At 52.2% G+C, this 16133-nt stretch overlaps 1 protein-coding gene across 1 annotated transcript in view; it reads left to right on the forward strand.

The window, feature by feature from the left end:
- ZC3H4 (zinc finger CCCH-type containing 4) overlaps positions 1–16133 on the forward strand; it is a 41932-nt gene that overhangs the window by 12108 nt on the left and 13691 nt on the right. The window contains 9 exon segments of the mRNA XM_019803585.2: positions 4473–4692; positions 5016–5126; positions 7637–7859; positions 9678–9829; positions 10527–10623; positions 10746–10885; positions 11516–11623; positions 13127–13238; positions 13811–13920. Coding sequence (XP_019659144.2) covers positions 4473–4692; positions 5016–5126; positions 7637–7859; positions 9678–9829; positions 10527–10623; positions 10746–10885; positions 11516–11623; positions 13127–13238; positions 13811–13920 — 1273 coding nt within the window.

The raw sequence follows: 16133 nt of genomic DNA on the forward strand, positions 1-16133 counted from the left end.
TAAGGGGCCTTTGTCCATTCTTCCTGGGGCTCAGCTCTCCCTGTGCCTTGCCTTTCCTGGTCCATCACTCAGTTATTGTCTCGTACCAGCTAGATTAGAGCTGAGGAAGGGCGGATGTTGGTTTGTGAGTTTCAGCTGCAGGATTTGTCGGGAAAGGACTGCTCATGCACGGTCGGGCCAAGTGAAGCAGGAACTAGTTGGCCAGCAGTTAGCAGTGGCCCCCCCCAGGGGTGTTGGCTGTAGCTTCTCCGTAGAGAAGCCACTTTCTAGTGAGCATCTGGGTCAGTTTAGGGTTATCCATGCAGAGGCACGCTCGCGGTAGCTGGTTTTTAAAACCAGTGTCTACTTTTTGCCTGGTAGTTGGTGCCTTCCTCGTGTCAAGGGCTTTATCCAGAGTATCTCATTTAACCTGAAAAAATCCTTGTAGGTACCACAGTTACCCCATTCCACAGACGGGAAAACCAAGGCTAGGTTAAGTGTACCTAGAACGCTGCTAGGGAAGCAGCAGACCTCGTTGTTACTCGCCTGCAGGAGGAAGCCGCAGCCCAGATCTGTAGGCTGGTGGGTAGGGCCAGCCGACTTTGAACCATGAGATTTCTTTACCCAGTGCTATTTTTGCCAAGCCCATGGTGTATGAAGAATTCGGCACTCTCCTATGCCCCGTGGAGTGGCCAAGTAGGCAGTCCTTAGAATGGGCGTCCAGATCTGGTCTTTGACCTGAGAGGAGGAGCTGGCTGTCACCAGCTCTGTGAATGGAAATTTAAATGCCCTGGAAGCTTAGTCCAGGAAGCTCGAGATAGATCTGACCCCCGGCAAGTCATTGGCCTCTGCCCATTCCCTCCCTGGCTTGGTTGGCTTCCCGTCCCTAATGGCCCTGGCAGGCTGACCCCGGTGCAGCCATCCTGGGACTTCGCCAGTCGGGGCTCTGGGAATAAGGTCGTCCCAGCTCCGGCTGACGCTGCAGGCTTTCTCCTGCGTGCTTGTCTCAAGAGGGCTTGGCAGGTCTAGATTGAAATGATTAGCGCAACGGGGCTTCCCCCACTTTTCTTGAGGGATTATGTCACAGTCTATTAGGCGCGCTCCATCAGTGTTTAATCCCACTCTGACATGGGTTTTTCTGGCAGTCCGTGAAGTGTTATCGCTGAAGCCTGGCTGCTGTTTGTGGAGACTGCTTTTGTGCGGGGCGTGTCTGTGGTCCCCAGGATTTCTGCCCCTGTCCCAGTGGGTTTGGTCCTCTTGTCTTTTTTTTCCTCTTTCCCCTCTTAAAGGAAAACAGACCCTGTATTCACACGGGACATTTAACTGGGAGTTTCCTGCGGTAGCAGAGGGGCACCCCCGCAGGTGACCAGAGGTTAGCCCGGGGCTCCGAAAAGTTTCCGAGCACAGCATGGCCAGACGGTGCTGAAAATGCACAGTGGTCACCGGAGTGTCCCTGTCTCTGTCCCCTCCGGTCTCCCTTGTCCACCTTTGTAAGTTACCAGCGGTTGGTTTATACTGTTTATTTTTCAGTTTCTCCCAGGTCTGTCTCAGGAAACAAAGTTGTAAGTGTTCACTCCCCGTTTTGTAAAAAGTTGCGTGGTAGGTTCTCGCTGAGCCCAGATATCCTGGAGGTGTTAGTACAGATAATGCAGAGACTCCCTCTTTGGCCCAAAGTCTTCATAGGGTGGATTTGAATGCTGTACTTCCTGCTTTGGGAAGTGCTTTGGAATGAAAAGGCGGCCTTCGGGAATCATTCTGTCAGGGGTCAAGGCTTTGGAGTTGCTCAGATGGTCTTTGTACCCCGCCCCCAGGTGTTAGATGTAAACCGGCCTGTGCATTCAAGCAAGCAGGTGTGTGGCAGCAGGACGGGTGGTGGCCTCCGGTGACCTTGGCCAAGACTTTTTCTGCCCTGTCCTGCTGTCCTTGCCCTGGAGTGGGCAGAGGTGAGGGAGTGTCCGGACTCTGCTCCTGACAAGTCCCTTCATCTATTCTCCCTTTGAAATCGTCCTGTCTCAAACAAGACAGTTGGAGGGGTCTTGCTATTGGAGCCTTATTTTCTCGAATCGGGGCTTCTGGGAGCCTGGGCAGTTCTTGTCTTCCCGTGTTCCCGCCATCCCTTCCTGCTCTGGGATTCTGGGTAATTTTCACCATGTCCCTCTGCCCTTTTTCCTTTCCAGACTGTTGTCAAGAGTGATGCTCTTTTTAGCTTTTCTTCATGGAAGGCCAACCTCTCTCTTTCCGGTTTGTCTCCGGGCCTTCCTCAGCTCCATAATGTCCCTTTGTATGGTCTGGCTGCCTCTCCATGTGTTTTCTCCTGAGGTGTGGCAACCTGGCCTGCCCACGGTGTTCCCAGTAGGGACACACATCATGTTTGCTCCAGGAACACTCCGCCTCCCCGCAACATTGCTCACAACTCCAGGCAGCAGGGAGTATGCCGTGCTGCCCTGTAACAGCCACTCCCTCTGGTTGGCCAGCTCACCAAAAAGTTCCCCAGTCGGGTGGTACTTGTACTCTTGTACTGTGGGCAAGGCCACTCCAGCCCAGGCAGCTCCGTCCCACACCCTGTTCTGTGGGCCGCACCCAAGCCCTGTGCCGGAAGGTGCCTCACTGGTCAGGAATGCTGGCTCCTCCCAGCTTTGCCCGAATCTTCCTGTGGGGCTGACCACTACCCTCCCCCAACCTGGTGGTTTGCAAGGAAGCCACAGGAGGCGCCCATAGGTCACCTCCCTGTCTCCTTTCCTTTGAAACATCAGAACAAATTTTGTGTCCTGCATTGTGTCTGTGAAAGCTGCCCTTGACCTCCGCTGGGGTATCCGTGGGTTTGGGGCCACTTGGGTTTTAAGCTGACCTGACCCCGTTGCATTTCAGGGGATGAGAGTTAAGAGAGGCTCCTCTCGCCAGCATCCTTGACATTTGGGGAGCAGCACCACCCAGGGTGGACAAAGGGGGTGGCGCAAGTGACAGGGCCTGAAGGGCTGTGGGAGAGTCACCATTGCGTTTTTTTTCCACATGGCCTGCTAGAACCTGCAGGGGCCCTGGGGGCCCGCTCACCTGCTAGGCTTGTTCTCACACTGATCCTGGTCTCGGTCTCTTCTGAGCAGAGAGCTCTTTTCTGCCTGGATTCATTCCCTTTGTGGGTAGCCTTTTTGGGTCCCACGTTCATTACGCCACTGTTTCTGTTCTCTTTGTCTTTGTTTGGGGTCCTAATTAATAGGGAAGGAAGAAACTTTTTATATTCTCACACATACTCTTCCATGATCGTGCAGGAGGAACGCTGGGAGCTTTTTAAGGATTTGAAAACTTTATTTTTTTTAAACCAACTCTTGTACTTGTGAGAACTGTGTCTGTGGGTCTGGCTAAAAACTGGAATCTTTTTCCAGTTGCTTCCCTTCTTAACCCTATTTATTCCCTCCCCCCCACCCTACTCCGTAGATATTTAGATATTTAGAATGTCCTGTTGGCAGTGTCTGGAGAGTACTTTTATTTTTTAAAGTACTAGGGCTGGGGGGGGCATGGGGGAGGTGACAAAATCAGGGAATCTGTAGGATGGGGAGCAAAAAGGGATACCTGGGGTCAGAGCAGTAGGGTGGGGGGGACCCCTTCTGTGGGCACTCTGGCAGCTGTTACGAGACGACCTCAGGAGGGGTGTGGGGCCTGGGACCCTTCTCTTACCCCTTCCCCAGTGGCTCAGTTGTCCCCCAACTCCCCAGCCCAGAGCTTTGCAGCTAAAGGTGTGGGTCAGACTCGGAAACCTGGACCAGAGCCTATCACTAGCGCTTCTTTATGGGGCTTTGGTAAAATATGTTTTGCGTCCTCAGGTGCAGTCCAGGCCTGACTGTGGTTAGGGCCCAGGAGTCTGGGGGCCACCCCTGCTTCAGAGCCACAGCACTGTCTCCACTGTCCACCCACCACCCTCAGCTGGACTCCTCCATAGGGCTGCGGCCACGCCAGTGACCTCAGGCCACTGTGCACCACAGCACTTGGGGATGGACACTAGTCCATGTTGCCTGAGGCGGGCACCCTCTGTGGCCAAGAAAGCTTTGGAAAGGCTCTCACATGGGGTTGTACAGGTTTCTTGACGGTACGACTTCTGGGAACTTCTGTTAGAGCCTTAAGCACTGTAAAGCCCAGGATGGGACTTTCCTCACCTCATTTGACCACAGAACCTTGTCAGTTTTCTTCTTAGAACCCTAGTCCTTTGGAGCACTTTGAGAAATCGTGGCTTAGAGTTGTCCCTATATCAGCAGTACCTTTAAAATCCAGTGTGTCGGGCCCTCACCCGCTTCCCCCGTCCGGGTTACATGAAAGCAGGCGCAGTCCTTTTGGGGGAGGATGCAGGGTGGGACGGGAGGCAGTGGTCCCCACGTCATCCTGAGGAAGGCCTCGCTCACAGCAGTTGGGCTCCCTGTTCCTGTCAGCCGTGGCCAGCCCAGAGCCCGCGGACATCTCCTCTCACACCCAGGGTTCATATTGGTTTTGGGGTTGGTTTATAGGGAAGATGGTGAGTTGGAAGAAGGTGAATTGGAAGACGATGGGGCCGAGGAGACCCAGGACACCTCCGGAGGGCCTGAGAGGAGCCGGAAGGAAAAGGGGGAGAAGCACCATAGTGACTCGGACGAGGAGAAGTCTCACAGGAGACTGAAGCGAAAGCGGAAGAAAGAGCGGGAGAAGGAAAAGAGGAGGTCGAAGAAGAGGAGGAAATCCAAGCACAAAGTAGGTCCCGGAGGGCGCGCTGGGGCCGGCTGCCTGGCATTGGACCTGGCCCAGAGCCCCAGGGGCCGAGCTTGCCTCGTAGGCCAGAGGGCACTCTTAATGGTGCTGCTTATTCCTTCCCCAAATTGGATAAAGAGCTTTTTTTTTCCCTTAAAGAGCTGGTAGCTCACGCTCTACTGCCACTAAATGCCCCTAGGTGAGGTGTTTCTCATAGCGCTGCAGAGCCCTTCCGGCACATTCCAGCAACGTTTGTGCCTGGGCTGACTGTGCCAGAGTGGCCGCCTGCAGCACAGTCGCTGAGTTCACTCCCCCTGTCACTGCAGCGCCATGCCTCTTCCAGCGATGACTTCTCTGACTTCTCAGACGACTCGGATTTCAGTCCCAGCGAGAAGGGGCACCGCAAATACCGAGAGTACAGCCCCCCGTACACATCGGTGAGTACCTGCTGCTCAGGGGCCCCCATGGAGCTGGGAGTGGGGGCCAGGCCTATGTTTGCTGAGCACTTGCTGTGTGCTGAGCACTCTTGCACACTCTTGCACGGCACTTTACGTGGATTTTAAGCCTGCAAGATAAGATCCTGTTTTTATCCCCATTGAACAGATGAGGAAACAGCCGGGAAACCAGCCAGGTTGCAGCCCGGTAGTGTAGGAGCAGGGTTCGAGCCCAGTCAGTGGCAGATCTCCATTGGCCGTGCTGTTAAGACTCTTTTTCCCAAGCCCTGGGCAGGAGTCCCCATCCCCAAGAAAGCTGCTGATTTATCCCTGTTACAGCTGTTTGCCACTGTTCAGAAATGACCTTTTGTGGAAAATCGTCTAGAAAATGAAATGGTGTTACAGGAGTAAATTACCTCAAATGGTGTGGACGCAGAAGTCAAATGTTCATGCTGTCATAACGCTGAGCTTACATGTGCATTTAAAGCATTTGGTTTCTATGCTGTTCTCCCTGCCCCCTAGCAAAACTTGAAAGAAGAAAAATCAATGTAGATTTTCAAGTTTTGATGAAAAATGCTTTTAAAGCTAGTAGCTCTAAGAAATATCCTAGGTATCCCATGACTCCGCATCATTAATCCTAACGGATAATTTATTGTACAGTACTACAGTTGACGATCAGCTAACGGGGATTCAGACGTTAAACCTGACCGAGACAAGGAACGCGGGGCACACCACAGCTTCGTTGAGAACTAGGGGTTGAGGCTTTTTTTTTTTCCTTAAGATTTTATTTTTAAGTAATCTCTACATCCAACGTGGGGCTCGAACTCATAACCCCGAGATCAAGAGTCTCATGCGCCACTGACTGAGGCAGCCCTGCGCCCCTGGGGTTGAGGTGTTTTAAGATCTGCTAACATAGTCATGAGCGGATATATCTATGTTCTGTATTTTCTCATTTTTTGTTATGAGTGTGGATTTCTAAAAATTAGTCTTTTTTAGAGCAGTTTTAGTTTTGTTTTTTTCCAACTTAGAGGGAGTGTGGCAGGGAGAGGGAGAGAGAGCCCCTCATGCAGACTCCTTGCTGAGCTTGGAGCCCGATGCGGGGCTTGATCCCACAATCTTGAGACCATGACCTGAGCTGAAATCAAGGGTCAGATGCTTAACCGACTGAGCCACCCAAGCGCTCCAAGAGCAGTGTTATAGAACATTAAGCAGATAGTTCGGTTCCCTCGCCACTCCACCTGGTTTCTGTTGTCACAGTATGTTAGTGTGGTACGTTTGCTGTAACTGATGAGCCAATCTTGATGTATTATGAATGACAGCCCGTGGTTTACAGGAAGGTTTGTCCTGTGTGTTTTACAGTTCTTTGGCTTTTGACGAAGGCTTAATGTTGCACATTCGTCATATATTATCATATAAGAGTTTCAATTCTCTAAAAATCCCCTATGCTTTACCTCCCCTCTCCTCTTTGAGCCTCTAGCAATCAGCAGTCTTTTCCTGTCTGTAGTTTTGCTTCTTCCAGAATGTCAGATAGTTGGACTCTTAATAGCGTTTAATTTTTCAGACCAATTTCTTTTACTTAACAGCATGTGTTTGTGGTTTCCTCATGTCTTTTCATAGCCCCATGGCTCATTGGCTCGTTTCTTTTAACTGCCGAATAATATTCCATTGTCTGGATGGACCACAGTTTGTTTCTTCATTTACCTACTGAAGGCCATCTTGGTGCCTTCCCTTTGTGTGTGTATCTGACTTCATCCAGTATCTCTTGGCACTAGCGCACTTTGGAAAACATCATTCAAAATGGCTTTCTAGTTTGGTTGCCAAGTAGGTCATTACTTGAAGTCTAAGTCCCCAAGAAAATTTTGACCAAGGAGTACCCCTCTTAGAGGGCCTGGCTGGCCCAGTTGGTGGAGTGTGCAATTTTTTATTTTTTTTAAGATTCTATTTATCAGAGACAGCGAATACAAGCAGGGGCAGAGGGACAGGGAGAAGCAGACGCCCGCTGAGCAGGGAGCCCAACGTGGGGCTCGATCCCAGGACCCTGAGATCACAACCTGAGCCAAAGGCAGACACGTAACTGACTGAGCCCCCAGGCGCCCTGGAGCATGCAACTCTTGATCTCAGGGTTAAGTTGGAGCCTCATTTTGGGTGTGGAGATTACTTAAAAAAAAAAAAAAAAAAAAAAGAACCCCTGTTGCCTACCAGGCCTCCTCCCCAAATGAGATTGCTGTGTATCCCTGGGAAATACCCCCTTCTTTTCCCTCCCCGGTTCTTATCACGGAGTCTGTGTGTCTCCGTTTTCTTTCAAGCCGTGGCCCTTTCTGAAGCACAGAAACGTGGGCCCAACGTCCAGCTGTCACTCAGGTGGGAACTAGTCCCCCTGAGTGGCTGGTGGCTGGTGTCTCACCCCCTGGGCGTCAGAGACACCCAGACAGATGGGTCAGTTAGGGAACAGCGGGGACCTTGGCGGTTTGGACTCAGGGCCCCGGGGCCGGCTCACTCTCTCTCCCCATCAGTCCCACCAGCAGTACCCCCCATCACACACCACATCCCTGCCCAAGAAGGCCTACTCCAAGATGGACAGCAAAGGCTACGGCCTATATGAAGACTATGAGAACGAGCAGTATGGGGAGTACGAGGGCGACGAGGAGGAGGACCTCGGCAAGGAGGACTATGACGACTTTACCAAAGAGCTGAACCAGTACCGGCGCGCCAAGGAGGGCAGCAGCCGGGGCCGTGGTGAGGGCCTGCCGCCGTCGCGGGGCATGGGAACAGGATGGGGGGTTGTTGGGGGGCCGGGGTGACGCAGCGCAGAGCAGGAGGGACCTGCTTGGCCCAGCGCTGCGGAGCCCCGAGTGTGGAAGAAGCGACAGGCGTCATTCAGTGTTGAGAGGAGTCCAGAAGGAGGAGGGCAAGAGCTGCACGCACATGGTTGGGGGCATTGGAGCAATCCACCCAGGAAGAGGCTCCAGTGTTGGGGCCGAGCTTGGCAGGGAGCCAGGCTGATGGGAGGCAGGGGGAAGCCACACGCCCAGGGCTGTTTTCTTCATCCACTTCCTGGTCAGCTGTGAGGAGAAAGAGAAGGGACAGCTTCTGTCAGATCTAGGCCAGGATAACTGACAGCTGGCTGCCCCGGCCTCGTCCCCCACCCTCCCAGCTCCTATCACAGGACCAGGTGGGACTGCCACACCTCTGAACCTTGAACCTGTGGCAGTTAGGAGGATGGTGGGGGAGGGCGGAGCACGAGAGACCCAGCCTGGCCTCTTAGAACCATCGCCTGCCTGCAAGGTTTTGCAACCCATGAGGGAGGAGGGCTCCTGGATCTTCTAGCTCAGCGGTTCTTAGCCCTCCCTAAGGTCCAGCTGCTTGTTTGAGCGGCCATTCATTTAGTCTTTCTTGGACACCTCTCTGGACAAGCCATGCTCTCTGGGGAGATTCTAGACCAGTACTGTCCAGTAGAAATCTAATGTAAGCCATCACATAATTTAGAATTTTTTAGTAGTCAAGATAAAGAAGTAAAAGGGGAAAAAAAAATTAAGAAGTAAAAGGAAACATTAATTTTAACAGTATATTTGATCTATCTAATACATTCAAAATCTTATTTTAATACATTATCCAAACAGACAGATGTGGTATTTTATATTTTCTCTCTCTCTCTTTTTTTCTTTTCTCTTTCTTTTTCTTTCTTTCTTTCTTTCTCTCGGTTGCTTTATTAAAGCACAGGGACAGGGGGCGCCTGGGTGGCACAGCGGTTAAGCGTCTGCCTTCGGCTCAGGGCGTGATCCCCGTGTTCTGGGATCCAGCCCCACATCAGGCTCCTCCACTATGAGCCTGCTTCTTCCTCTCCCACTCCCCCTGCTTGTGTTCCCTCTCTCGCTGGCTGTCTCTGTCTCTGTCGAATAAATAAATAAAATCTTTAAAAAAAAAAAAAAAAAAGCACAGGGACAGGACCTGTGGGCAAAAAGAGCTGCCTCTCCTTTTTTTTTTTTCTCTTTTTTTTAAGATTTTATTTATTTGACACGAGAGAGAGAGCACAAGCAGGGGGAGCAACAGAGGAAGAGGGAGAATCAGGCTCCCTGCTGAGCAGGAGCCCGATGTGGGGCTTGATCTCAGGACCCCGAGTTCATGACCTGAGCCAAAGGCAGATGCTTAAGCGACTGAGCCACCCAGGCACCCTCTCTTTTTGTTTTTCAGCTAAATCCTGTAAATCCAGTGTGGTTCACCCTCACAGCATCTTTTAGTGTGATTATGTTTGGGGGGCCCCGTAGCCACATGTGGCTGGTGGCCACTGTATTGGACAGTGAGTGCAGCGTTCAGTGGACAGGTGTCCCTGTGGCAGTGTAGCAGGTGCACATCCAGGATGCTGAGGCCCGAGCCCCCCCCCCCAACTGAGGGTGCCTGGGGGAGGCAGGGGGGTGACAGGACCAGTTGCTTCGAGCTGCTAAGAAGACTTGAGGAGGAGATGACTGACTTCAAGGGCAGAAAATGGGCTGACGTCTGTCTTGCTCATGGGATCTGCTCCCACTCGGGGTGCTCACCATCTGCATCACCCTGCAGGCAGCCGAGGCCGTGGCAGAGGCTACCGGGGTCGAGGCAGCCGTGGAGGGTCTCGAGGCCGAGGCATGGGCAGGGGCAGCCGCGGAAGGGGCAGAGGCTCTGTGGGAGACCACCCGGAGGACGAAGAAGATTTCTATGAAGAGGAGATGGAAGTAAGCTCTCCTCCAGCCCCGGGGGGAGGCGGGGGGCTGGTGGGCGCTGTTGGGGGCGGCCTGTAAGACTGTGCCGGAAGGAGAGCGTTTGATGGCAGCCCTGTGTGTTTCAGCGTTCATTTCTTATTTTGGAATAGAGGAAACCTTCATACAGTTCCAAATTGAAAAGGTACCAAAGCTGTGAAAACATCTCCCATTCCCAGAAACAAGCTTCCCGAGTGTCTTGTAGAAAAGTTTTAGGCCTTTGCAGTCAGATGCTTGTTTATTCATGCCCCCTACACACAGACACGCACAGACACGCACAGACATGGACAGACATACACAGCTTCCACAATCGTTGTTCTGTCCCTGCCCGAGACCTTTCCATGCCAGTGCACAGTGAGCCTGCGTTTTGTTACAGCCACACAGCTGTCCATTGTGTAGGAGGCCACCCGTCGGATTTGCCCCGGGAATTGGGAGCTATAGGAGTGAAGACTGCCAGGGAGAGGATTAGAGCGACCCTCCCTTACCCCCCCGCCATGCTTTAGCTGTGGCCTGTGAAGAGGAGGCACAGGCGGGTGGCCCTGGGTTGCTCACCTGCCCTTTTGCGTCTCCAGTTGACCTGCATAAACAAAAAGGCATGTAGGGCAGAGTACAGGGACAGTGTTAAATGTTCCCACATGACATTTGCCGTCTCTCCTCCTTTCTGGAATCCCAGTATGGAGAAAGTGAGGAGCCAATGGGAGATGAGGACTATGACGAATATTCCAAGGAGCTAAACCAGTACCGCCGGTCCAAGGATGGCCGAGGACGAGGTGGGCAGGGGGCTGGGGCCCAGGAGGTAATGAGTCGGGGTTGGGGGGCGCTCCTTCTGGCAGCTGCTGGATTTGGGTGCTGGGGAGAAGCAGCAGGTGAATGCCATCTCTCTCCTCTGCAGGGTTAAATCGAGGCCGTGGCCGGGGTTCCCGAGGTCGAGGGAAAGGGATGGGCCGGGGTCGCGGCCGAGGTGGCAGCCGAGGAGGAATGAACAAGGGTGGAATGAACGATGATGAAGACTTCTATGACGAGGACATGGGCGTGAGTTGACCCTTCATTTGGGTCTAGTATGTTTAGCCAAGGCCCCCTTCTTGGATTTTTTTTTTCCCCCTCGAATGAGTCAACCCCTGAGGCCGATCCTGGCCTCCTGCTTCCATCAGCTGTTCTCCACGGGCCAATGAGTACTACTCATCTCTTATGGGGAGGGGGGGCTGTGCTGCTGGTGAGACCCTCTGTTTTTAAAACCACATCTATGTAGCACCTGAGTCTCTGTGGTGTGGAAGGTTCCAGGTGACCCATCCAGGTAGCCTGGAGAGTTTACAGGAAGGGGTGCGCACTGCCTCTAGGAGGTGAATGTGTTCGTGCATGGTGGGGGTGGGGGGCGCTCTTCAGGTGCCAACCGCTCCAGGTGGGAGAGCTTTTCCCCTCTGAGCTCCCGCGCTCCATACCACGGGGCTCAGACCCCGCACAGCCTCGGTGTTGGAGCTAACCTGCCGGTCACTGCATCTTTACGTGGAGAGGCTTCTGTCGAGGGAATGCTTGTCCCCGCCAGCCACCTTCTGTTCCTGTCAGTCCCTAGAACCTGTCTCTACCAGTCTGTATCGTTCCCCCGCACCCCTGCAACCCCTCATTTTCGTCCCCCTTTCTGCTCACACTCTGTGTTCCTAACAGGATGGTGGCGGGAGCTACCGGAGGAGTGACCATGACAAGCCCCACCAGCAGTCTGACAAGAAAGGCAAAGTCATCTGCAAATACTTCGTGGAGGGGCGGTGTACGTGGGTAAGGGGCCAGTTAAAGTTCCTGGGTGCCGGAGCAGGGCAGCAACTTCACAGAGGATGCTCGGGCCTCTGGGAATGTTCTAGAGACCACCCTGATTGGCGGCAGTGGTTGGGTAAGGGTGGAAGTGATTGGCTACCAAGAGATGTTTGGGAAGACTCTTCTCTTCTCCGAGATTCTGAGGAGCCAGAGTGTGACGACACATCCGGGTTGTTATTTGATGTTCTTGTTTTTGTTGGTTTGGGGGGGCCAAAATTTTCAGCCAGTCCAAACGGCCTCAAATGTATTAAGATTGATACTGATACCAAAGATGTAATACGTCTTGGTTAAATTACTGAATTTCAACGTTGGAGAGGAAATCATTAAGATATCCAGATAGAAGAGGAGGTGGGGGAATCAGGCCAGCCTTGAATTTCACAGCAGAGTTCAATACCAGAAGCAGGGCTAATGACCACAGAGTTCTGAGGGCGTAACCGGTGTGAGTTCAGCCAGCCAGCTTCTTATTCAAGTCCAGTGGCAGTGGACAGATCCTGGCACACACGTGCCCAGGAAGTACTGCACCCACGTATAGCCTTAGAAAAAAATACGCATTTCAGACAAACATGTAAGTGTATATAAGATGTTCCTCATCGTAGTCTCAATTCATGTTGTGGTTAAAAGTTTGTAATACGTCCAAAGAAAAATGAGTAGCCATTCCTGAGAGTAAGGGGAAAGAGCTGTACAAAACAGTTTCTATATTTTGTTCACCTGGGTGTGTGTCCTGAGTGTGTGCGACTGTGGATGATGGAAAATTGAGCTCCACTACTGTAAACACTCAAGACGTTGTCCCTCTGAAGGAGGTTGGTGCCCCGGTCACTGGCACTCTGGGGAACTTCCTGCTTTAAGAATGTCCTCCATCCTTGAGCACGTGGCTTTTGTCCTCATGGTTTCACAGTGGCTGCTGTGCCTCTGGGCGTCCCATCTAAGGGCTAAGAGGAAAGACGGGTGAAGGGTTTTTTTTCTTTTAACTGAGGCAGCATTGTCCTTTCTTGGGGACTTTGGCCTACGTTTCATTGGCCAGGACTTCCAGGGAGGCTGGGGAATGTACCTTTTCAGCTGGGCACAGTCTTCCCAAACAAAGTGGAGGTTGTGTTAGGAAGGAAGAAGCGTGGGACTGGATACTGGCTGCCATGCAGCAAATCACGAAAACTAGTGAGTAGGTGAGAAGACGGAGAAGGGGGAGAGTAAGAAAGAAGCACTGAGGGGCAGTGGAGTGGAGCCTGGAGGAGTGGGGTCATGGGTGGGAGAGGCAGGGCCCAAGAAAAAGGAGCCCACGCCTTGTCAGAACTTTTGAGTTGGTGGGAAACCATGTCAGTGAGCCCCACGCTTCCCTGTGGGGGGATTCGTCTTTGTCATTGGTCCCTCTGTGCTTCAGGAATGACAGAGTAGCACCTCCCATTGGAGTTGAGCCTTGGCGAGAGCTTACTACGCGCCCCTCCCCTTACCTATTCTTTGCTTCTCTTCCAGGGAGACCACTGTAATTTTAGCCACGACATTGAGCTACCTAAGAAGCGAGAACTGTGCAAGTTTTATATCACTGGGTTCTGTGCCAGAGCCGAGAACTGCCCCTACATGCACGATATCCTTTGGCGCTCACCTCTGATGGGATGCAGGGCGCACGAGCTCTTCCCTCCTTGCTGCCCACAGCGGCTGACCTTCCCTGGGTGCTCGCTCCCCGCGCTGGCACTGGGTCGAGCTTTTGGCTTGTCTCAGTCTCCTTGAACCCTCACATCTGTCTTGTGGCAGAGCCACTGTCCCCGTCCTGTGGATGAGGAAGTGGACGTGCACACATTCCATGGTTTTCTTTACACAGACTCATGAGACTGGCCGTACCCTTGTCCGTTACCTTCCTGAGATTTTTCCAATGAGCTGTGTAACCTTGGGCAAATCATTGACCTTTATTATTCCTTTTGAGTGAGGCTCTGTAGACCACAGGCCCCAAGGCGGGTGTGGTGGGGCGGGAAGCTCTCCAGAGCAGGAGTCTGGATCCGGTCTCAGCTGGGGTCTCAACTGGGTCTGCGGTGCAACCCTGAGCAGGTCACTTTACCTATCTGGGTTTCCATGTCTTCATCTCCAAAACAAAGGGGGTTGGATTCTGCCCTCGGGTGGGTTCCAGGAGCCGCTGCTTTTGCCTTAACGTGCCGTGAGAACGTGATTTTCCCTGTAAGTTGTACCACACGACCGGGAACTGCATTAATGGTGATGACTGCATGTTCTCCCATGACCCGCTGACCGAGGAGACGAGAGAGCTCTTGGATAAGGTAATGTTTGCGGGAGCATGGGGCCACACAGCTGCCTCCAGCGGAGCCAGGGGAGCGCCTGTCATTGACCCCACGTGACCGCCCATCGGCCTGGCTTCTGTGCAGGACCAGACTTCCCACCTGCCTTGATCGGGAGCTGGGCCGTTTCAGGGAGGGAGTGGGGGCTGTATTCATTTCTGTGGGGAGAATTGAGGCCCTCAAGCATGTATCTATCTTCTCTCCCGCCAGGGCAGTTTTCACAAGGGGGGGGGGCTGCATAAAAGAAATGTTGCCTATGGAGATGTATTGTTATCTTCTAGAGAGCCCATGATGCCGCAAGGAGGATGATGAGATTTGGGTGGGTTGTATTTTCATGTTAATGTCAAACGTTTCCTCCCTAGGCTTAAGGATTCTATTATAGGGAGATTGGAGGTTCTTGGGAGGGCGAGATCTCTCCGGTACAGTGTGAGGCCTTCCTCCCCAGTCAGCTCGAAACTCATCCTGGTTATCTGTTGTTCTCCCGAAGAGTCGTGAGGATTCTGGGGGCCCCAGGTTCCTGTCCTTGGGTTCCTAACATACATGTAGGGGAACCCGGGAGAGAGAACATGCGTCCTTCCAGATGAAGGCTTTCTGCCTTCTGGTGCACAGAGTGAGGGATTGGCCAGTGCTTTGAGAATGGCCAGGATCGAATCTATGAGTAGCACGTGAGGCAGTTTCAGGAGCACATCAGTGACTGTGCTGTTGGGTGGTGGCCGGGGCTGCTGGGGCTGCCTCGGGTGGGGGGGGCTCGTCGGGGAAGCCCTGCACAGGCAGAGCAAGAGAAGGCCTGCTGCTCATGGGCAGTGCAGTGGGAAAATGTCTCCTTTTACCAGGCTCTCTGGAGAACTTAGTACCTAGGAATAGGGTTTCCTGTCGAGTAGATCTCTAGAGTCTGGTGATCTGACAGGGGTTAAGGAGTAGGGAAAGTTGTGGCTTCCTTTCTCACCTGGAGAGCTGAACAGTAGCTGGCTGAGCACTGCCCCCTGCTGGAGGTTCAGAGTTGGCGCTCTAAACCAGTGCTGTCCAAGTAGGAACACAGCCAAGCCACACATGTGATTTAAATTTTTTTACTATCTTCATTAAAGTAGAAGGAAATCAATGAAATTAAGTTCAATCAATATATCTTATTTAATCTGGTATGTCTATGTTCAAAGTATTATTTCAGCAGGTAATGAAAAATTAAGACATTTATTATTATTGTTACTATTATTTTTGCTACCGTGTTTTTGGAATCTGGTGCTCGGTGCTCATTTTCTACTTAGAGCCCATGTCAGTATGGACCGGCTGCATTTCGAGCGTTAGTAGCCACACGTGGCCAGTGACCACCACCTTGGACAGCCCGGCTCTAGACGCCCTTGTAAAAACCCAAAGCAAACCAGGATGGCACATTTCAGCTTCCAGTTACAAACGTTTTGAAAGCGTCAGTATCCTCCCCGATCTAAAAGCACGTCTCAGTAGGTGAAAAAGAATGTTGAACGTGGAAAAAACCATACTAGAATTGAATTTTGGTGGTCAGAAAGTGAAATGGAGGATACATTCTAAGAAGAACCTAGGTGTTAACCCTGATGAAGGCATCCGGTCAGCCCTCATGCTGCAGCTTGTCGGCCATGGCGGAGGCCTGGGGCTTCGGGCGGCCCCCGGGTGCCGCCAACACCTGGGCCTTGGCCACTGTCTTCCGAAAAGCCTGTGCTCTTCTTCCATCCTTCCTTCAGCTCTGTTTTCCCGCCTCGCAGAGACATTTCTGTCTGTGCAGACACATTGGTCTCCAGCCGTCATTTCCAGGTTTGGAAGCATGCTTGCTTCTCCACCCAGAGTCATCTTTTAGCAATACTTTGCCCCATTTGCTTTGTCACTTCCTCCCATTTTATTTTACATATGCGTGTGTGTATTTTTTTTCCTTGAACCTTGAGAATCAGTTGCACGCATTTTGGTTCTTGACTCTTAAATTTTTCTTTACACTTCACTTTTTTATAGTCAGGTTTGTCAAGGTATGGTTTGTATCCAATAAAATTCGCCATTTAGTGTAAAGTTACGTGAGTTCTGACAAACACAGAGTCAGGTAGCCACCCCAACATCTAGATAGAGGAAATTCACTCCTCTATCGCCCCCAAAACTCTGTGCCCCTAGAGAGTCAACGCCTCCCCATTCTCCAGCCGCCGGCAGCCACTGACCTGTTTTCTGTCCCTGTAGTTTAC

The sequence above is a fragment of the Ailuropoda melanoleuca genome, chromosome 12 (genome assembly GCF_002007445.2).
Source record: "Ailuropoda melanoleuca isolate Jingjing chromosome 12, ASM200744v2, whole genome shotgun sequence".
NCBI lineage: Eukaryota > Metazoa > Chordata > Mammalia > Carnivora > Ursidae > Ailuropoda > Ailuropoda melanoleuca.